Source organism: Gopherus flavomarginatus, chromosome 10 (genome assembly GCF_025201925.1).
Source record: "Gopherus flavomarginatus isolate rGopFla2 chromosome 10, rGopFla2.mat.asm, whole genome shotgun sequence".
NCBI classification, from domain to species: domain Eukaryota; kingdom Metazoa; phylum Chordata; order Testudines; family Testudinidae; genus Gopherus; species Gopherus flavomarginatus.
The window spans coordinates 73105378-73128201 of record NC_066626.1 but is presented as its reverse complement, the minus strand read 5'-3'; the positions used below and the strand labels follow the sequence as shown (position 1 = coordinate 73128201).

Genomic DNA, 22824 nt, shown 5'->3' with positions numbered 1-22824 from the left:
TTGTTTTTCTAAAAGCAGCAAAGAGTCCTGTGGCACCTTATAGACTAACAGACGTATTGGAGCATGAGATTTTGTGGGTGAATACCCACTTCATCGGATGCATTTTGTTTTTCTGTGCCTCTGTTTCCTCACCTAAAAAATAGAGAATGCTCTTTCCCTGCCTCCTAGAAGGGTTGTGTGAGGATTCATGTTCATGTTTCAAACAGCATTATCTGTCTGGAATGATGTTAAGTTTAATAATTCACCATTGTGCCCTTTCTGCATGAAAATTGTCACTGACCTAGATATGAGGCTCTTTCTGCTCAGACAATTTGCGCCTGCACTTCTGCATCTTAATTGGAGTTTTCCTGCCAAGCTTCAGAATTCTACATTGAGCTATTTCCATGTGATAGCTGCCACAAACACAACGGACAGCTGACCCACTTAACTCCCACGTGAAGGCTGAAGGAGTCGCTTCACTCAGCAAACAAAAAGGAAAATCCAGTCAGCAGAAGGGTTGTGATTAAGGGAAACTAGCCATTGGCTTCATAGCAGAGACCGTTTATATGTGTGCGCTTCGGTTCAGAGCGGCAGCAAGTTCTGCCACCTAGGAAGAAACCCTGGGCATAAGACAGATACCCAGGCTGTGTGACTGACTTTAGTTCTGGTGAAAGCTGCCAGATTAATAGCCCTAACACTGAAGTCCTCTCGAAGCTGCCCATTAGTGCTAATTGTGGGGGGTGTTTGTTTTCTGATTTGGACTCTGGGATCTGGGCTGAGACCCACAAACTCATTTCACATAGGCCATCGAACAAGCATCTGTAGTAACAAATTTCACTACAGACTTGGACTGGATTTGATCTAATGATCTAGAGCTGATGGGCTTTGTCGCCTATTAACTGGGGGTATGTATGAGTTCTAGTATTTATAGTTCAGCTATAAATGCTTATGTTTTCCCAGGCTGTCATACTGCCTCTGGGAGGGGTGATTTATGGATCAAAACAATGGGAGATCTACTTCATATTATTTTAAATTCACATTTAATCAGCCTTTAACCCCATTTCCTCTTCTCTAGTAACTTTCCATTTACCCCCCTCAGTTGGATTTCTTTCTTTCTGTTCTCTCTCTTTTTAGTTGCTATCTATTTTTATTTGTCTCTTTTTCTACCCTTCAAACCTTCATCAGTTCTGTTTCTCACAGACACAAATCAGAGTCACACACACGTTATGTGTTTTCATCTTTGAAGAACATTTTGATTTTTTGAGCCCGCCCTCCCCCACCCAAATATTAAAGAGGCTGAAACGTGACATATGAAGGTTATAAATGTAGCATGCTCCTGACAAGGAAAAAATGCTGAGCACTGCAAGAGAGGCTGTGTAAGTGGATTAAGACTCTTTTTAAAGATTCGACCACCCTCCACCTCAAATGCAGATTTCCACTGAAATTTATGGAAGCATTAAATGAATCCAATGAGAGGTTTGTCATCAGAAAACAATATGACAAATATATACAGTCAGTCCACTCAGAAGCTAATTCTCAAATACACCAGTTTCAAGTCATCCTAAATACCAAAGGATTAGCTCTATTTTATGCATTAACTCTGTAAAATTTATCTTGTACAATTATGAATGGGGGGGGGGAGCTAAACCAGAATCCTTCAGTATAAAAATTAAGGCCCAGATTCATTCCTGATGTAATTTCATTGATGATAAACCATAGTCAGATTTGGCACAGTGAGAAATGCACCCAAAACATTAATAAATATTTTTCACTTACGTATCACATTCCATCTCAGAATCTCAAAGCTCTTTACAAACCCTAACAAATCCCCCTGTCATCCTTTGCTTGTCGTGGATTGTTTGGTCTGTGGGGCAGGGACTGAGGCAGCATGTACAACACAGACACTGCAATGTGCCACTGTAGTGCCATAGTGTGGACACTGGCTTTCAGTGATGGAAGGGGTTTTTCCATTGCTGTAATTAATCAACCCCTCTTCGAGGTGGTAGCGAAGTCGATGAAAGAATTCTTCCACCGACCTGGCAATGTCTACACTAGGGCGTAGGTTGGCTTAACTATCTCTCTCATGGGGCGTGAATTTTTCACACCTCTGAGTGACATAATTAGGTCAGCCTACATTTTAGGTGTAGACCAGGCCTGAGTCTTCCTGAGTTTGCGGATAGTACCTAGTGTATCGTGGGCACTGCCATAGTATAAAGAATTAAGAAGAAGAGTGACTGCTCTGGATGATGCCTTTATAAAAGTGGCCTCAGGTATTACGCCAGTCGCTTCCAGATCAGATCTGCTCCTTTTTACACAAATCAATGGCTTTTCTAGCTTCCAGCCTGAGCCTTGCAAACTCAGTCTGATATCTGAAAGTTAAACCAAGTCCCTTCCGTGTCCTTGGTTAACAACAATTGTGTTGGCGATGCACGAGCCAGAAGAGAATCTGACTCCCTTTCTCATAGCTGTAATGGTTCTGCAAAGCTAACAAGTAAAGAGCAGCAAACTAATTTTAGTTACTTAGTGATGCTGAGTACATATAGGGAGCAGGTCTATTGAGTAAGAAGGTGCCATTTTGGACAGCACTCTCAGGGCAGAATCACAACCCACCTCTGAAGTAAAATCTCCCTTCCACTCTCCTTTGTACAGATAGGGAAACTCAGCCACAAAAAAGCTGCTTGGCTTGTCCAAGGACACCCAAGGAGTCTGTGACATGGCTGAGACTAGAAGCCAGCTGTCTTGATTTCCAGCCCTGTGCATCAATCACCACACCAGTCTCTCAGTTGTAATTAGTTCTGGTTGTTTTTGCAATGGACATAGAATCATAGAATAGCAGGGTTGGAAGGGGCCTCAGGAGGTCATCTAGTCCAACCCCCTGCTCAAAGCAGAACTAATCCCCAACTAAATGGCACCCTCAAGGATTGAATTTACAACCCTGGGTATAGCAAGGCCCAAACCACTGAGCTATCCCTCCCCCTAAACTTAGGAGACCCTAACTGGGATAGCTGTGGCCCTGCTGATTCATCTCCTCTTCTGCGTGATCCCCATGGAGTCCTCGCGGAGTCCCCACTAGCATTTTGTAGGGTCAAGTCAAGGACATTTGGGATTGTTACAGAAAAACAGCAAATTTCCAGGATCATCTTATCTTAAAGCCTCCTTTTTGTACAATAACTAATATTTTTTAAATGTAAATAATTAGCCAATAGTTTTAAACTCGCTCTCCCGCTCTTCACTATGGATAGCGCCATAAATGCAAAAATGGAATGGAGGCTTGCTCAGTCAATTACAAAGACCCTGTCGTCCTTTGAAAACCTTCCTGTTTATCCCAAAATCATGCAAACATGCAGGCTTCATTATCATAATTCTGGACAGTTGTTTTAGGAAGTGGGCCCCCATTCATGAAGCACTTGCTTAAGTCCCATTGACTCACATGAGGCTTAGAGTTAAGCATTATTTTTAAGTGCTTTGTTGAATGATGGGCCTAAACCAGAGACACCCAGACTGCAACACTGTGGCCTACATTGGCAGCTAAGCATGAGTCTATGGGGCTTGCTTTGCATGTGACTAAGCGAATCATATGTTATCAAAACTGAAAGCATTCAGCCAGAACACTGTACTTGCCCTCTATTATCTAGAATAGGGGAGCAGAAATGGCTTGTTGAATGAGTTTCCCAGCATTGAACTTAGCAGGTTTCTCCTCACCTTGCAGTCACGGGAAAAGGCGGCCATTGGCCATGGTTTGTGGCTCTCTGGGCTGTATTTGGCCTTCAGGTGGCACTCTGGACTCCCCTTTGCAATGCTTGTCATTGGCTGAGCTGCAAATAAAAGAATAATATTGCTCATCACTCTGTATGGCTGTCCATGGATTTTGCTGACTCAGTGATGAGTCCTGGCCTCGAGTGGGGGCACACTGAGCCAGGTCTCAGATCCCACAGGTTGGGGTAGGCAACGGGTCCTCAGTGCTGAACTCTTTCACTAGTGGCATGCCATTGTGCTCGGTCCTGTCCCCCACTCCTATTCAATGGTTACATTAAGGCCATTTGGGAGGTTGCAAGAGACTGCTACAAGCTACAACTCCCACAGTGTGCTGATGATGTGACTGAGGTCTACACCCTGTTCTCATCATACAGGGCTGGTGCCATCAACTGCACCTGGGTGAGAGAGTCCAAGAACTGAGGCATTCCCTTTCTCCTCTCTGCTGTAGGACACTTAGGGGCCGTGCCCATGCATAACTGTACCGAGAGCACGGATGATGTATGCAAGAGCCAACATGCACACTGTTGCCTTTGGCTGCTAAAGAAAGCAGAAGTGTGAAAACAACATGCTATATACCATTGATGTTCTTTGCTATCCTAATATCATCAGTGGGATTCTCACAGCCCATCTGACCAGCTAAGGGATTCTGTCCCTGGAAACCCCCCCAGTCAAAAACTTGATGGTGAGGGGACAAAGAAGTTGTACACTGTACAGACAGACAGAGCTACTCCTTTCCCCTCCCCAGCCTGCCTCTGCCCCAGTGCTGCCCAGCCTGCCAGTGCTGCCCAGGTTACAGGGCACCCCACCAGTGCTGGGGTGATGGTCATGCTCCCGTGATGCCTGAGCTGCTTCCTACTGCCTGAGAAGCCTGTGGGGATTATCTGAACCCCCTACAGAATCGGGATGGCCCCCCCTTTATCACTGCCTTGTCTGGAGCTCACCATGGCTTCTCCCTGTCACAGGGCAGCTTGGTCACTACACAGTGTACCATACTGCCTGGCCGGTTCATGTGATCCCACAGTCTCACACACCAGGCTGGTACTGTTTCACCACATGGTTCCTTACAAAGTACAACAGCGTGCTGCAGACTTACACACAGCCCTCACTCCTCGGCTCAGGCTTTCCCCACTACCTGTTCCTCCCAATTATACCCCTCCAGTTACTGAGTCAATTGCCTCATTAGCCCAGCAATCATCACCAAACTCTCAGTAATCCCCAACAGAAATGGATTAATTGGCTTCAGTTAGGCCTGTGCTCTATCCAGTGCTCAGCAGCCTGAGTGACCAGGGTGCTACTAATAGTGCCTTGGCACATCTCCCTATTTAGCAAGGAGCCTCCATCCACCATTCCCCTAACTCTCCCTACAATCCCCTCTCCCCCAGATTCAGACCACATCATTGGCTCCTCTCTTCAGCTTTCTAGGGACTCACCTCCTGCGCTCTGGATGGCATACAAGTTTGGAGCAGGTGGAAGGAGAAAGTTACACACTGAATCTTGGGATGTGCAGATGGTAAGACCAATCAAATAAGCCCTAGATTTGTTTGAATCAGTCCTTCTAGGATAAGAAAATCTTCTGTCCTTTTCCCTAAGAGCCTACAAGAGCATCCATCATTCAACCCCGGGGCTATTTATTGATGTGGCCTAACTCCATGGGGAAGGCACTTTTCTGGTAGGTACAATTCTGTGGACAAAAGAGGTCTGTCCAGCGATTTCGAACAGCACTTGCTTTGTGAGTAAGCTGCCCAAGTCTGCTGAGTCAGGTATGCCAATGCCAAGCTGTTTTGGGAAGAGCTGCTTAAAGGGCAAGATGGAGCCTAGGGCTTCCCAGAGCAGCAGAAGCAGCCCGAAGAAAAAGCACAGACTTCTGCCAATTGGTTTTTGAGGCTGAGGAAAGGAGCAAAGATATCAATAACAGCCCAGCCTTCTGGGAAATGATCTCACTGAGCTGGACAAATGTATTAAAATGTCACTGTATTCGGATATAATGGGCTTAGCAACAGTCACCTTGATAGAGGGGTCACTGCTGATTAGTGGAATTCCCCAATAGCTAATGCAAACCTTGCTGATAAGAGATGGTCTGCTTGGTACCACAGGAGCATTGGTAAGAGAGACCAAGTTTTCCTTTCTACCCCCAGCCACCTGGCATGAGTAGGGTTTTGTTTTTGGTTTTTTTTTTTGGTCAGAACTCATTTATTTACTGTAAATTGAGGTTTATAAACCAGACATGGTTAACATGTAGCATCACTAGAGTTCAGCCTAATTCAGCCAAGAGTATTATCGTTATCACATGAAAGAGGCCGGTACCCCTCACACCACTGGTTTCTGTTGTGGTAGGATACATTGTTTGTACAGAGAGAGCATAAACAGGCTTCTCCCTAAGACAGTGAGGCATAACTCACCCCACCTTGCTTTAAGATGACTCTTTCAAGACTGACTCTGCTCACAGCCTGCAGGCTTTGCCACAGAATCCTCTAGCCTGAAAGCAGGCCCCCGGCTCTGAATGTGATAGCTTGCAATTCCAACACAGTGCCCAATACACCATCACTCCTTGCTCCATGATCACTAGGTTTCTTAACTCCCCAAAACGTAGCTCTCAGAATCAGTTACCCTTGGCTACTGCTGCATTTGACGAGCCTTTCCTCTACTCACTTGAACTCTAAGTAGCTGATGGCCACTAGCACCAAACATCCCTATTTCTTCACCTTCTATTGCTTCCTCCCTAGGCATAAGACAATATGAGCTGGCCTGACAGTGTTCTGGATTATGAAACTCTGGGACATAAACATTGTTCCCTGACTGATAAGGCTTGTTATAAAGGGTCTCTGGGAACTGAGGCAGGAGGGGGGTGGGTTTTTTAGAAAGTCAGGGCCTAGCCCAGTCAGGACTTTCAGAACCTCGAAAAGGACCCAAAACTGTATCTGCAGCCAGTGTAAAGAGCAGATCACTGGCATGTTATCTCCTTGTCAGTCCTTTTTAGAAGGTATTATCTGGGAAAGAGGGAGGAGCAAACCAGTACTAGCAGCTACTGGGCCCCTCAGTACCACTGTCTGCAGCAGTCAGGTGTTCCTTACAGGCCACACATCCAAGGAGAGAACCCTGGGCTAGATAGGGGAAGGCATGCAAGGCCAACATCTTCCCTGGTCTGTATTATTTCTTGGAAGTGTTCTGGTGTGAGGGATTTGGGTGTTTGCTGGTAGTAAATGGATGCCTGGGATCTATATAATCACTTAGCGACTGTAACAAAATCTTTGTAACCACAACTCCCCACATGCCATCTCTCTAGATTCCAACATGTGCAAAACACTGCTGCTTAGTCTGTCATACTTACCAAGATGTGTGACCGTATCAGCCCCATCCTCAGCTCCCTATTCGTTTCACAACCCAGGATATGGCTACACTTGTAGCTGTACAGTGCTGGGAGTTAAACCTGTCTTCGTACAGCTGAGTAGGGAAAGTGCTGCAGTCTGTCCACACTGACAGCTACCAGCGCACTATCGAGGCCACATTTGCAGCGGCATTGGGAGTGGTGCACTATGGGCAGCTATCCCAGCGTTCTAGTGGCTGCAACGTGCTTTTCAAAAGGGGGGGTGGGGTGCAGTGTGACAGGGAGCGTGGGGGGAAAGAGAGAGTGGATTTTTGGAGCTGACACTGCGTCAGCTCCTTGCCTTGCAAGTTCCGACCCCTCCTCCACCCCTCTCTCATTCACTGAAAGCAAATAGCAGTTGTTTGTTTTTTTTCTCACAGACCAGATAAGCAGCCACTCCCCGAAACGGACCCTTCCCCTCCCCCCCACCGCCTCTCTCTTCAAGCAAACATCAGCTGTGGGCGTTCCAAAGGAAGCCCCGCGCCTGCCTCTGCTCATTCACAGCAAACAGTAGCTGTGTTTGTTTTGTTTTGATAAGCACAACAAACAAAAAGAGGGGCATCACAACAAAACAAGGAGAGGAACCTTAACTTAAAAGGATTATGGGGAGTTTCCAGAGGTCAATCACTACGTAATACGGTTACTCCCCGTTTACACTGGAGCATCAGCATCTCAGCCACTCTGCAGCAGCTGTTATTCCTGTCGGGAAGGTGGAGTACCTGCACCGCGGTAGCCACGGAGATACAGCGCTGTATGTGCCTTGCCAGTGTGGACGAGGAGTGAGTTATAGAGCCATGGGCAGCTTTATTGCACTGTAATTCTCAAGTGTAGCCAAGGCCTCTTCAGCTGATCTCCCAGGGTTTGTATCCCTTTACTCATGCAGCAGCAGTCTGCAATCTGTCATGATAGATGGAATCACAGACTGCTTTAATCAGGAGACATTTGTTAAAGAAAACTAGACACGAACAAACAAGCGTCCACACAGCTTGAGTTCCAGCATTGTGTCCATTGTTTACCAGGGACCACACCCTGTCTGGATTTCTGCACAGCCCATAGACATCTAATGGTTGAATTATATACTGCAAGTAAACACACTACACTGTCTACTCCTTCATATAGTCTTGCGACTGTTGGTACAAGTACCTTTTCTGCAGCTCTTGCCACCTTGAGTGGCTTCTCCGCCTCATTTACTTTCTCTTCCATCTCTTCAGATCTCAGCTGAGAGGATTTCTTTTCCTCCCTCACCTTTACCTCAGAACTTCTCACTCCCTCTGTGACTGCACATACTTTCTCTCTGTACCTCAATTATTTCACATTGCATAGAGCTTTTGGGGAGGCAACCCAAAATAAAGTTGTATTTGTTTTAAAAGATTGACAGCTTAGGAACCAGTGGCAAAACAAAGGCAGCATTTTCTTCCTCCTCCAGTTAGAGCCGAGTTTCACAGTTTCTGATTTGATCTTTTGTAGCATTTCTGTAGTTCATCCTTTCCCTGCGCAGTGGGAGATCTATGCACTTATTGGTCAACTAAAGCACTGTGTGGTTCCAAGCAGGGCTTCAGTTTCACAGTACTCAGCAGGTGGCTGGAGAACTGATCCCAGCTTCAGGGTGAGTGACATGACTGACATCTCTCGCTGCCCTTCCACATTTTCAATCTCAATCCAGAGCGGCTCAGCATTACCCTGAGTAGGGAAAATGCTTTGCTTTGACACTTAACTCGCTTCTGATTTGTTAACCTTTTGCATGGTTTACGCTGGCAGCAGCTGAGCTTGGCCAGAAAAGTGAGATCGAACTCATGGGTGTCAGGTAAGCGTGGGACATGCAGAATCCCCCCAGCAGTGTGCTCTCTGCTTTTTCCCTGAAATTGCTTAGCAAAGAGAATGTAGATTATTCCTCACTGAAGTCATGCCTCTGAACTTTCACTTTAATGATTAGGCACGTGCTTAGCTGTGATTACAGCTAGTGGTTGGCTGAGAATCGCACACATTGCTTTGACTGTTATTCTGTTAGTACAATACCTTGCACAGTGGGGTCCTGTTCCACGACTGGGGCTCCTAGGTGCTACCACAATACAAATAATAACTAGTATCCCATTAACTGTTGTTGTTCCATCTCCCCTTACTCCCCATCCCAATCCACTTGTGTGTCTCATCTACCTGTGATTCCTTGTCTCCTAGCACATAAACTCCTTGGAGCAGGGATTGTCATTTACCAGATTTGTCCAGAACCTAGCACCACAGAGCCCTGACCTGCTTGGCCTCCAGGCACTAGCAAACTGCAAATGTTAAATCATCACCATATTTTAAAAAAAATCATTGCACATGGATGAGTGGTAATGGAAAGCTCAGAGGCGGTTGGACATCACATACCTATCACAGCTTCCTTCACCCAGCTTACACTGGCTAGCTCCAGCCTTCCACACAGCTGCTGTCACTTTGGTCTAACAGCTGTTCCTTCAGTGGTGTCTCCCACCACTTTCTTGGAGTTCCCTCAGACTTTGTTTCCCAGCTGTTTGAGCAAGGCCTTGATTCCATCCACAGGATGTAGCATTTTACTGCACACTTGTAAAAGAAAGAGGAGGAGGATTCACTACACATCACTGGCCAGAACAACCAGAAGCTAAACTCTGGTTTGACTTGTGGAGGAAAGCCCTTATCCCATACCTCTTCTGCAGCACCCACTCCTCAGCCATGCAGTATGCTGACACAACCACTCGCTGAGCACTAGGGTGCAGCCACTGAGCCCAGGGCAAGACCAGCATCTCAAAAAGGGAGTGATCCAACTAGTTTGGGGGTGTAGCCACAGCGTATCCCATTCTCCATCCCCACATTCTGCTGAAACCCGGCAGAAGTTAAGAAGGTGCCCCCTTTGATCGACAGCACCCTCATTTCCTAGCTTGGATATGACACAGACTGAGACTATGTCCATTGTTTAGGGAGACGAAGCTGTACTTGGGCCACGTCCAGACTAGGTATTAAAATCGATTTTAGATACGCAACTTCAGCTACGGGAATAACGTAGCTGAAGTCGAATTTCTAAAATCGAGGTACTCACCCGTCTGGACGGCGCGGCATCGATGTCCGCGGCTCTCCGTGTCGATTCCGGAACTCCGTTCGGGTTGATGGAGTTCCGGAATCGATGTAAGCGCGCTCGGGGATCGATACATCGCGTCCAGACTAGACAAGATATATCGATCCCCGAGCAATCGATTTTAACCCGCCGATGCCGCGGGTTAGTCTGGACGTGCGCTTAGGATACTGGGAGGATCTCGGCCCCAAGGCTTGATTACTTGTGTCACTTGATTATTTTTCAGTCAAGCCCCCACACCATTTGTTCCCAGTGCTGCGTGTTCTATGGGATGCTGTGCACTCCTGGGGCCAACTTCCCCAGCTGGAATGAAGAGATTACTTCACAGGCACAACGAGCAGATTCGCTTTGAGCTCCTCTGCCAGAAGGTGTTGTGTAGATGTGGGCAGACTGCACTATCCCAATCTGAGTCACTCAGATCCAGTACAACAGCATACATAACTTGCCTGTCACCAATCCCTATAAATACTCCACAGCCTCCCCAAAAATCTCATCCGTTTTCTGAGCAAGTGAAGAATTTTGCATTTGACCAAGTCAAATGAGCAAATGTGCTGTAGTGTTCACAGTGTGAAATCCCTGCAAGGAGGGAAACATAACTCATGACACAGCACGTCCGTCCATTTGCTACGGAAACTATGTTTGGTAAGTATCAGGTGTCCAAATTTCTGCTTGTGTGCAGAGCCTGGGAGAGCTGTGTTTTAATAACACAGGCAGCCTAAAAACAGCATCTCAAGTCAGCCTGCACCAGTGAGCTTATTGCCAAAGCATTGATAGTGTAAGCTGATTATTACTGAGTGCTATCTACGCACCATCATAAGCTGGCACAGCACCTTGCAGACAATTCTGTATCCCTGCTCTGTGGATCTTATGCTGTAAATTAGATTCAAAACAGCAAGGGAGGATGATAAAGGGAGTGGAGGTGTAGGCTACAGCAGTAACTGAGCAGATGGATCTATTGTTATTGTATGCACAGGGCTCAGGAGTTCCTTGGGTGAGATTTGTTGTAAATACAGAATGGATGTCCAAAATGAAAGTGGAGTTTAGCAATGGAAGTGCTGTCTTATAGGAGTGGCTCTTGGGGAGGGATTTGAAGGATGAGGTTGACTAGCTGAATTCCAGTGCATGACACATGGGATTAGACAGGATAAAAAGCCATTGAGTCACACGTGGGAGGAGATGGCAAAACCTCTTACTGATTTCAGCATATGCATATCTGGCCCATAGGGGAACTGAACTGGCAGAGCACAGGGCACGCAGAGGGGGGAAAGGGCGTATGAGATCAGATAGGTAGGGGGCAGAGCACTGCCAGGCTTAAGAGGGCAAGGAGTCAGAACTTGTTTCCGGGGGGGAATGGCTCTAACTGAGGAGCTTGCACAGCGAGAGTGAGAAAGAAGAGTTTGCTGGCAGCATATTGGATAAACAAATTCAGCTCCTTTTGTCCTCAGTCTGGACTGATCAGTGTTTTTCTACCAACATCAAAGTCCTTTTGAGAAAGAGCAAGGCATGATTTCCAATAAGGCCATCATGATTTTTGCAAGGTCCAGCCCCCCCATGGAACACTGCTTGCCCATTCCTGCAGAGAGAGCCCTAAGTACCAAGCCAGTTTACTAGCCATAACAATCATACCTGGTGCAGCCTAGATACTAGAGTTTCTTTTATTTGATCTTGGGAGACCACTCATTAGAGATTCCCCCATTCTGTTCATTGTGGGGTGGGGGTTTGTTTCCCTATCAGTGAAATATGCTGCCATCCAGTGTTAGGTTCTTTAAAGCATATAAAAAACCACCAGCAGCAGCTTGGTGAGTATGCCTTCCTGAATCTAAATATTGCTCATAAGATCCTAGGCTGTTACTCAGATTAACTTACAACATGCAATTTTTGAAACCTTTATACTTTGAGATAATGTTCAGGCTACATTGATCTGGTAAGTCTTTTGTTAATGTAAGTATTTAGGTTAAGAATAAGCTTTTTAAAGGTGACCTGGACAGAATGAATAAATTAGATCAGAGGTTCTCAAACTTTTGTACTATTGACCCCTTTCACCGAGCAATCCTGAGTGTGACTCCTCCCTTATAAATTCAAAACACATTTTTTATATGTAAACACTATTATAGGGGTCACAACTCCGTTTGAGAACCCCTGAATTAGATCTATGCCCTTTGTACAAAACAACTGTGGCAAATTGTAGGCCCTTAACACGCCAGCTACTGTATTTAAAACAGATTACTACTGATTTTTAAAATTCCTGTTTAAAATTATTTAGTTACTAGTGGATTATTACCTTGTAGATAGGCAACATGTAAGGTGAGATTCTGCCTTCCAAACAATTTTAACCTCAAGACTGTTCAAACCCTTAACTGTATAGATAAATAGTTAAAATATATAGCTATATTAAACACTTTACTATGCAAAGCAAAACAAACCCATCTGCACTAATAAGAGGGTGTAATGTCTTGGAAAGGTGTATTTCATTTTGTGTGCATGCCAAGACATTATTAAAGAAGGTACGCAAAACTGGTGATCCTGCCAGGCTGGTGAGCAGATTTCCCAAGCGTCCCATTGTGCCCAAGAAACCAAAAACATCTGAGGTGAAGTCACACCCAGCCAAGATGCTTCCTTGATCACTAAGAGACAAAGGCAAATTATCTGACCTTAGTCACCCAACAGAGGCTAGCAAATACACACATCTGACTCACGATTTAAATCGTAAGATGACCAAGTGAGGATAGATCTAGCCAGGAAATTGATCAAACTTCCCCTCTCCTGCCAGGCAAGTCACACAATAGCCAGGAATTCAATTGGCTGCTCAGGTATGTTGTCCATTAGTCTGAGCCAGGTTTTCATTTGAAATCTCTTGCCAACCCTGACCAATGGCCAACAAAGCTGCAGCAATGGGAGTCTCTCTTCTCAAGCAATACAAGATCAAGACATGCGTAACTCAAATTCATTTTTGCGTGACTCAGACTTATATTAAACAAAATGCAAATACTAATTGCATTGTCAAAGGATCACTTTCTAAAAGGTCTGGGGGAGTGACAGTTCCATGCACATGCTATAGTATTTCTCCTGAGAAACTTGGTACTACAGACAGACTCTGCTTTTGTGTTGAATATTCAAATTAACAGACCTCACCGATGAAACAAAGCTAGAGATCTCTACTCTCCTAACAATGTCTCCACCTGATTCCAGACCAGACTTTGGAACAACTAAAACAGCCTGCCTCAAAAACATTCTGCCAATGCTGATCCCAGAATGATGGATAGGACTTTAGCCCAGGTCTGTAGTTACCCTCTTCACTGTAGTGCCAGTATGTCAATTTGAAGTACTCAAAGTCATCTGTGACAGATGTTGCGAAAACGTTTTCATTCTTTTTGCAGAATGAAAGCCAGCCTCAGCTCCTCTGACCTCAGAGTAGGAGTGAGACAAGCCATTCGTTCAGGAATTAGCCTCCCTATTCAAGTGTAGGGTACTCATGCTCAGTTTATGGATCAGTAAAAAATACACTGTAAAGATCAGCAGATGGAAAAATATTAACTTGATTCTCTTCACCCCACAAGCAGCTAGTCTCATTTTACAGATGGGAAAATTAAGGCACAGAGCAATGAAGTGAGTTGTGTAAAGCCACAGACAAGCAGAGCTAGACATATAACCCCAAATCTCCACTCAGTATTGTGTTTTAACCACGTTGTCTCAAAAATAGACACTACTTTCAGATCACCCATGAAACAGCAGAAATTTGCCCATTCTTGCTGAGAACTCACATCTAGGATGCAACTGTTTTAAAGCAGGCCATTTCAATACGATTCCAGCACCATACACAACCTAGCCAGAAGTCACTTGAAAAAAGTCCTACTTTTTTGTGTTGTCAGACTTATGGGAAGTGGAAGATAGAATCATGGTTTTTAATGTTTTCCTTCGCTTTCAAGGTTCCTTTAAAGTCTGCAAACAGAGCAGCAAACTTGTATAAGAGAGAAATCCAGATGCAATTAGTAAATTACTTTCACTTGTTTGGCATGATTATAGAGCAGCCTATAGGCTAATGCAAGTTTTGAAAGCATGTTAAGTGGTTGGAGTTTTAAGCTCCTTTTCTAAAGGTGACTGTGATAAAGGGTCATATTATGCAGTAAAAGCCCAAGTCTGGGGGTCAGGAGATCTGAGTTCCATTGTGGAGCAGCCTGAAACATCATCTAAATTAGTCTTCATTAATTAGATGAATACGCCATTAGCGTAAAACGAGCATTCATCCCATTGATGCTACTGAAAGTCACAGTGTACTTCTAACGTGTTTATAAAAATTGATATCCCTACGCTAATTAGTACTGTTAAGCATACTGCCATCAGTGGGCTCGCAAGGCTATCCTTTGATTTCCTTGCAAAGGGATCAACCATTCTAATGAGAGAAGAGTAGTATGTTACAGAGCTAATTCAAAGTGACAGTGGGCACCTTAGGACACAAACTTCCATTTTATCTACACTGATCAACACAGACATGGATTTGAGAGAGTTCTGAGAATCTTTTATAGCAGGGGCTCTCAGACGGGGCGCTGCGGCTACCCTTCCCTTGTTGCTAAGTGGGAATGCCTCCGGACTAGATGGACGGGGCCCTCTGATACGGGGAAGGTTGGGAACCACTGTTCTACTCAAACCAAGAATGAACGCAAGTCAGTAAGGACCGCTGGAAGTTCCAGCTTGCAAGCATCCTTTGGAATTAAGAAAAACTTGGCTACAGAGGCTTCGTCTTTGTTTATTTCCGTTTCTTTGGATGAATTTTTTTCTGCAGCTCCGTTGTCTTTTTGGTCTTTCGAGCAGTGCTCTTTACACTTGTTGGAGGCAGTCTGATGGTTATTTCGTCGTCTTCATCTTCTGCTGGTTGCAATTTCCGACGCTCAAGCGCTGTGGGCGTACACACTGGGGTGGGGTCCTAGAGAAACCAAATAAGGTAGTTACCATTAGAGGGATAGCTTCCCTAACAGACATATCCTATACGGCATCAAGCACACATGGAACAACTGCCAAGAGATAGCAAGTGCGAATGATTTCTAAACTGGAAAGCTTTCTAAATAGATTGTCGATTTTTGCATATTAAAATAGATGTACATGTTTTCAGCAATGGTACAGGGGAAATATGAATTAGATTAATTTTTATTCCCTTGAACAAATGTCATGAGTTGCTCTATTTTTCGGCATTAAGATAATTACTCCTTGATTCAAAGGGTTAAGGAAGGTAAAACGAAGGGAAAATAAAGATGAACAGAAGGTGTCATGAAGAATGTAAAGACATTCAAGAGCCAGGGATATTGCTCCCTTATAAATCCAGAGTCATGTAGAAACTAACATTTTCCACATCCCAATGGCAATATCTTTTTAAAACACAATCCATTTCCCTGTGCATTGTTTTCTTATTTTACAAGCCCCTCAGATAGCCGCCTCTGCCCTTTTCACAAGAGACAAGCCAACCCCCACCCTCAATTATCCAGAATTACCGCACAGTGCGGTTACCTGCTGTGACACTTCTTTCCTGTGGATCGAAATGAGAGCACTCAACCCATCACACACACACACCCAGTCGGACTTTTCCAGGTGTACATTAAAATGGAGAAGGCCAAGGTGCAGTGTTCAAAACTCTCATTCTGACAGCTCAAAGCAGTAGGTGAAACCTTAGTGTTCTTTAGACTTTTGGACTGTAACGTGGAATCTCGAGCATGGGAATCTGACCTTTCTGATCATAGCACTATTCGTTTTACATGGCTGACGGCAGCTCCCAACATCTTTTAGCTTATTTATACCAGATTAGCAAACTGCGGCCTGGTCTACACTAGGAAGTTTTACTGGCAAAATTTTCCTTCTGTTGGCCCAGGCTTCCATTCATATATAATTCTGGGTCTTGCTGATAAATGCTCCATGTTTGCTGGAATAATTATTGCCATTTCCTCAAGTGAAATAAACCATCTGTTGGCACAGTGCTAGTGTGGACGCAGATATAGCTATACGAGTATGAATCGTCCTCCAGCAACAATCCCACAATGCAACTTTCTCTTTAACAGTGGCTGGCTGGAGAAGAGACCTGAGCTGTTGTGTGCTTCATCCATATTTGCAGAAACAAGTTGAAAATGTCATGTAAAAGAGCAGTAGATAATGGGATGGAACAGGAAGTTGTAGAATTCAAGATCAAATTCCCACAGCCCTTTAAGAGGAATGAGGGTATCCCATAATACACAGCAACCACACCACAGTGTAAACTTCCTAAAGGGAAGCAAGACAGAAGCTGGTGTGGATGACACTGGGATGCCTACCCACAGTGCAACTGCGTTTTGATGACACAACCGATGGCAGGTGGACATGATGCACGGGCAGCACAAGCAGCCACATTTGGCGCATTCTGTCAACATACCTTATCAGTAACGGTAAGCCAGCAAGACTTTGGCTGGTAGAATTTTCTAGTGTAGACAACACTTAATACCTCTGCTATTCCAGACAGCACATGCTGCCTTCCATTCAGAAGCGTGCACTCTTACCCACACTGCAACTCTTATTGCTACAAAGTCAGTCTGTCACCAGCACAACAGGGCGCAGGACACAGCCTCAAGAAAGTAACAAGGGAACTGCAGTAACCAGTCATGCGTCTGAAGAACAAGGTCTGGTGCCTTTAGTCTGCATGAAACCCACTGAGATCAGATGAATCTTACCTGGCTGTTCACAGATATGTTCAGGTTTGAGTTTGAAACATTTTTTTTCTTCTGAGACATCTGTGCAGCCTATGAAAAGAAACATATCAAGTAATTACACAGAATTGCCTTCTAATGCAAAGTTATTGAGATTCTCCTAATGCAGCCGACAGACTTTTCCTTCACGGTTATAAAATCTTTACTGCACCAATTACATCTGAACCAGTAAATTGACCTATCATGCCACAGAAGTCAAGGAATGTGATTTGGTGTATACATCCACCACACAATCACAGAAATAAGAAAACCCTTACAGGATCTTGTATATCTACTGACAATACACAATTGGACCCTGCAATAGTTAAGTGTTTCATCCCATTGCTTTGTAAACATAGAGTATCTAAGTAGAGGAAGGATGGTCCAATGATTAGAGCACCAGCCTGGGACTTGGAATATTTGGTTCCCTGCCCTGCCACAGACTTCACGGGTGACTTTGAGCAAGTCATTTATTCTGTCTTTACCTCAGATCTATCAAATAGGGAGAAATAGCATTTCTGTACTTCAGAGGGGCAGACCGAAAATAAACATTAAAAGACTAAGGTGCTCGGGTCCTATGGTAATAGGGGGGCTTACAAGTGTCTTGGATAGGCAAGTAGTGGAAAACAAACTGACACGAATCAAAGATTACGTTTCAAGTCAGTCACTGTCCTATTAAACACGTATAATGTTAAAGACATTTCTCTAAAAGAAAGAGAACAAGGCTTTGTCTACACTACCACATTTGTCAGTAAAGCTTTTGTCACTTAGGGGGTGTGAAAAAAACAACCCTGAGAAGTTTCACCGAAAAAAGTGCTGATGTGGACAGTGCTACACTGGCAGGAGACATCACCTGCTGGCAAAGAGTAGCTACAGGGGAGACTCTACAGCGGCACAGCTGTACTGCTACATCTGTAAAAGCAGCAAAGAATCTTGTGGCACCTTATAGACTAACAGACGTTTTGGAGCATAAGCTTTCGAGGGTGCATGCATCTGACGAAGTGGGTATTCACCCACGGAAGCTCATGCTCCAAAACGTCTGTTAGTCTATAAGGTGCCACAGGATCCTTTGTTGCTTTTACAGATCCAGACTAACATGGCTACCCCATGATACTTGCTACATCTGTGCCGCTGTAAGGTCCATAGTGTAGACATTCCCCAAGTCTGGTAGAGCCAACAATCCAGCAATCAAGTCACTGTATGATTTCTAAGATCGCTCACGCTGTCCTCACTGTGATTTGATCTCTGCACTAATCTCCAGATTAAATGTAACATTCTTAGATCAATCACATATACTGGATGCAACACTTTCTCCTATTTAGCACAATCTTAGACATGAACTTTGAATTTAATACTTGACCAAGAACCACAAGAGCCTTCACTTACAAATCCAGGGAAGTCATAATCTATTCCCTTCTCAGCCAGCCTCTTTCGTAACTGTTTCTCATTTTTTAGTAGTCTCTTTGTCATCCTTGTCTTCTCTTGGGGAGTTCGTTTCTTGTTATATCGCTTGACTGCTGGATGCGATGGCTTCCTAAATGTCTTCTTACTGCCTCTGAAGAGGTTTTCATGCACCTTTTCAGGTGGCATAAATTCACCTGTGTCATAAAGCATATCACACTAAATCAACAGTTAAGAAGGTAGGGGAGAGGGATAGCTCAGTGGTTTGAGCATTGGCCTGCTAAACCCAGGGTTGGCAGTTCAAGCCTTGAGGGGGCCACTCAGGGATCTGGGGCAAAATCAGTAGTTGGTCCTGATAGAGAAGGCAGGCGGCTGGAGTCATTGACCTTTCGGGGTCCCGTCTCATTATATGAGATAGGTATATCTCCATATATTATAAGAATGGTCAGACCAATGGTGCATCTAGCCCATCTTCCGACAGTTGTCAATGCCACATGCCTCAGAGGAAATGAGCAGAATCGGGCAGTGATTTTCAACCTCTTTTCATTTGTGGACCCCTAAAAAATTTCAAATGTAGGTGCAAACCCCTTTGGAAATCTTAGACAGTCTTAGCAGTCATAAGACTGCGAGGATTGCATGGGGTGAGGGGACAGACGACGATGACAACATTCAAGGAGAAAGGAAAAGAGAATCGATGATATTCACTTGGAAAAGCTCCTTGTGTGCTGGAACTCTAACACGAAAATGCAAAATTTCCCTGACTTTCCAGGAAACAATACACTCACATTTCCCTTGCTCACCAGTGTCTCATATACTCACACTTTAGGAGTCTTTCACAGAATAGGTAGTTGTTCATGGTATCGGCAACAATCTTAGCAACTTCATCTGATTCGAACTCTACAAATCCATAGCCTTTGCTGTCTCCAGTCTGCCAGACAATGACAACAGTATCAGAAATCTAGGTTATGTTTACACACTATGTCTGAGAACTACACTAGACTGTTTTTTCACGCTCCAAGGAGCATTCTGTTCTCAGATCAACGAAGACAACTCCCAGTAAACTCAGTAAGCACTTCACGAGTCTTAGGGCAGAATTAGCCTATGATGATGTACAAGATAAAGATAAGCTTTTACAGATTGTATGTGAAACCAATAGCTCTGTGTTATGTATACAGGGAAATAAACATTACTTAGTAACAAACATAACAAAACGAAAGAGCTAAGTAAAAGTTATGCCATGAGATGAAGGGGCATTTCCCCTTTCAGTAGAAGGGGTGGCCAACCTGTGGCTCCCTGTACAGGCACTGACTCTGGGGCTGGAGTTACAAGCACCAACTTTCCAGTGTGCCAGGGGGTGCTCACTGCTCAAGCCCTGGCTCTGCCACAGGTCCTGGCCCCCACTCCACTCCTTCCCCTCCCCTCCCCAGAGCCTCCTGCATGCCACGAAACAGCTGACTGGGAGGTGTGAAGAGGGAGGGGGAGGCGCTGATCTGCTGCCGGTGGGTGGGAGGCGCTGGGAGTGGGCGGCAGGGAGCTAATGGGGAGTGGCTCAGGCTGGCCACCCCTGATCTAAAGCCAGCCATTTGTATTACAAAGTAGTCAGGGAGTTTAAAAGCACTGTCCCTCCTGTTATATTCATTCAGAATTCTACAGCGGATACAGACTACTCTAACATTTCTCACTTGTGTGTGTTTAGTTCTGATGTAAGGGGCTAGATTCACAGCACTGGAATTGGAGCCCTGTTTAACCACAGAACCAGGGGCAACTTCCTCACAACACCTGCCTATTTATCTCTATTCTTTTCTGGAATTACCACCTTTAAGGTAAGAGGTAATGGCAAGTCTTTTCCCTCTTCTGACCCTGCCAACAGGGTTTCCACTTCAAGTGATACCTCTACACTACAAAACAGATATAAGTAACAAGTTCTAAGTCAATGATGAGACTTCAAAACAAGGTTATCTTCAGTAACCAGCTGAGCTGAATTCAAACCAGTAACTTAAATTAAAGGTTTTAAAGGCCAATGACGAAAGTTCAGCCAGCCTCTGGAACAAGACATTTAAGATAAACATCCAAGTAAAAGTATACTTCTGAGGTGGTGAAGTTTTTGTGAAACCAATCAATGGCTTTAGAAGTTCAAAAGTGGGACAAGGATCCTGAATTCCTGAAGAGTGAACATTTGTGTGTGTTCTGAGAGGCTATCCTTGTTTCCAGGATGGACTATTAGAACACAAGAGCAGGGATATTTCAGGCTCTCTCAGACCCTGGCATAAATGGCAGCCCATTTTTAAAGTCCATGTTCCTCCATATTGCTTTTATACATTGGTTGGAGTGATTGCACATCAGTAACATTCTCAAAATGGAAATCAAGAGGAGGAGGATGTCCAGGATGTGAGGATTTCATAATGTTAAATAATCTGTTGTCCAAGTCCTAGCACTAGTAACTATGTTCACTGATTTTGTTTGTGCAGCACACAAAGCATGCTCTGCACTTTACAAAACCCTGCCCCACAGGTCTTACACTTTAATTATAGACATGAATGAAAGGAAAAACTGAGACTGTGTCAAAGTAGGAGAAAGGGAAGAGGGGTACAAGATTACACAATATTTGGTCGGTCACATGCCTTTTTGGTGGCTACATACACTTAAAGTGGGCAGAGGGAAGGGCACAGACACAGGTGAGAACAGATTTTAGCAGGTGCATTTTGGATGGATTGAAGGGAAGTCAGGGAGGCTGGAGAAAAGGTTGCAGCAATCGAGACTGGAGATAAGGACACAGAAAAGCGCTTTAGCCATTGGGATAGAGAAGAATTGGATTTTTGAAATGCTGTAGAAGTTAAACTTGGTAACACTCTGGCCATGTAGGAAGGAGTAAGAGGGTGCCAAAGATTAATCCAAGGGTCAGAGCTTCAGTGATTTTGAAGATGATGTTATCCATGCCAATGAAGAAAGGCTGCTACTTCCTGCATCTTAATGCGGAACAACTGGGCCTTGAATGAAGTTCTGGGAAATGGTAATAAAAAATAACAATGAGGACACCAATATGCAGATAGCTCTTGGCCAGTGCTCACCTCTAATGCGGAAAGTTTATTAAATGAATGTGAGGATCTGGGGGAAGTAGGGAAAAATCAGTAATAACTGCAATTAGGAAGCTAAACAGCTCAAAGCAATTATGATTTTTACCTTTTTACTTCTTGAAAGGCGAAGTCTGGTGACTGTTCCAAACTGGCTGAAGTACTCCTGGATTTGTGACTCAAAAAGCCCCCTAGGGATATGCCCTAAATAAATTACACCAGGAGTCAGCTTCTCATGCTGTGAACAGGAAAAATACAGGAAACATTAAAAACACGGGAACGTTTATGCCCAATCACCACCTTAAACAAAAGGAGACAAAAGGCCACGGATCTGGTCCCAGTAAATCAATTTCTAGTTTCATCTTCCAAAGCAGGCTGCATCCCTGACTGATTTCCCGTTTTCTTTCCCTAGCCGGTCTCCCACCAGGTCCAATTTTCACACTCACAGCACGAATACACCCACCGAGATTTGAACACAAAACCCTACTGCCAAGTATCGCCACTATCGCGGCTCTGCGCGACTTTCGAGCTTGTTTCTCAACTCTACAGGTGTGTGTGTGTGCGGGGGGAGACGGTGGGGAAGAGTCAAAATTTTTAGGCAGCCTCTGGCTGTTCGGCGTCTGAAATGTCTCCCTCCTCCGTAGCGGATCCCGCAGTGCCCGCTGCACTGACTGTCCAGAAGTGACTCCGCAGCCCCGGGAGAAGGGAAGGAGCCCCCGGCCCGCCCGCTCAGGGCCGCCTCCCCGCAGGCAGCTCCAGCGCGGGCCCCGCTGCCCGGGGCTTGCCCGAGGGGGCTGAGACCCGCCGGCGGGGCCCGGGCTCTCACCTTGGTCCCCCTGCCGGAGCGGACGCGCAGCACCTTGTCCTGGAACTCGCGCTGCAGCTGCGGGTCCAGGGCGAGGAGCGAGGCCGAGGCCCCAACCACTTCCGCCGCCGCCGCCATCACACCGCGCTCTCGCACTAACTACACCGGACCACGCCGCCGCTGCCTGCCTGCCACCACGCTGTAGCCACTTCCGCTTCCGGGTCCTTCGCCGGAAGCGCCTTCAGCCAATTTCCGCCCGCCTGGGCTCCAGGGCCCGAGCAGAGACGTAGGGCTACAGCGGCCCCTGGCGGACAGAGCGCAGCCAGCGCGCCCCGCACCCCGCCAGCTGGGGGCGGCCACGTGGGCGCTGGCCGGGGAGCTAGTCGGGGCCCTGCTTCTTTCCCCCTCTAACCTACACGTGCCCCCGAGGCCCTGTTTTCAGGGGCAGGCGCCCAGGGGAACTGAATGGAGCTGGGCATGAGCCAGGCAGGGCTGCCCCGGTGGAGAGGCTGGGAACTCATCGGCAAAGCAGGCCCCAGAGCATGGCAAGAAAGGGACACGCCCATAGACCCAGAGCATCAATGGCAGTTAGGTGCCTAAAAACAGCTCCCCAGGGGAATTCTGCACCAAGCAAATCTGCACACAGTTTAAAATGCTGCCTA

General features: G+C 45.5%; 1 protein-coding gene across 2 annotated transcripts; it reads right to left on the bottom strand.

Moving 5' to 3' along the window:
- Positions 1 to 14908: 14908 nt before the first annotated feature.
- NIFK (nucleolar protein interacting with the FHA domain of MKI67) lies at positions 14909 to 22371 on the bottom strand. Of its 2 annotated transcripts, none has more exons than XM_050917170.1 (6): positions 22184 to 22371; positions 21467 to 21595; positions 19106 to 19214; positions 18272 to 18483; positions 16871 to 16930; positions 14909 to 15105 (listed from the first exon to the last, which is right to left on the bottom strand). In XM_050917170.1, exons 1-6 carry the CDS (start codon positions 22298 to 22300, stop codon positions 14929 to 14931), a joined length of 804 nt encoding a protein of 267 aa, XP_050773127.1. In that variant the 5' UTR covers positions 22301 to 22371; the 3' UTR covers positions 14909 to 14928. The 2 variants fall into 2 exon arrangements, with proteins under 2 accessions (XP_050773127.1, XP_050773126.1); XM_050917169.1 differs by having other exon boundaries at positions 16871 to 16939; positions 22184 to 22370.
- Positions 22372 to 22824: the final 453 nt, after the last annotated feature.

Excerpts from the sequence above, each read along its gene's own strand:
- NIFK (XM_050917169.1), bottom strand. The coding sequence starts at position 22,300 with ATGGCGGCGGCGGCGGAAGTGGTTGGGGCCTCGGCCTCGCTCCTCGCC. Across the intron at positions 19,215-21,466 it reads GCCTTTCAAGAAGTAAAAAG|ACTGGAGACAGCAAAGGCTA; the intron begins GTAAAAATCATA and ends ATTGTCTGGCAG. Across the intron at positions 16,940-18,271 it reads ATTATGACTTCCCTGGATTT|GCTGCACAGATGTCTCAGAA; the intron begins GTAAGTGAAGGC and ends TTCTTTTCATAG.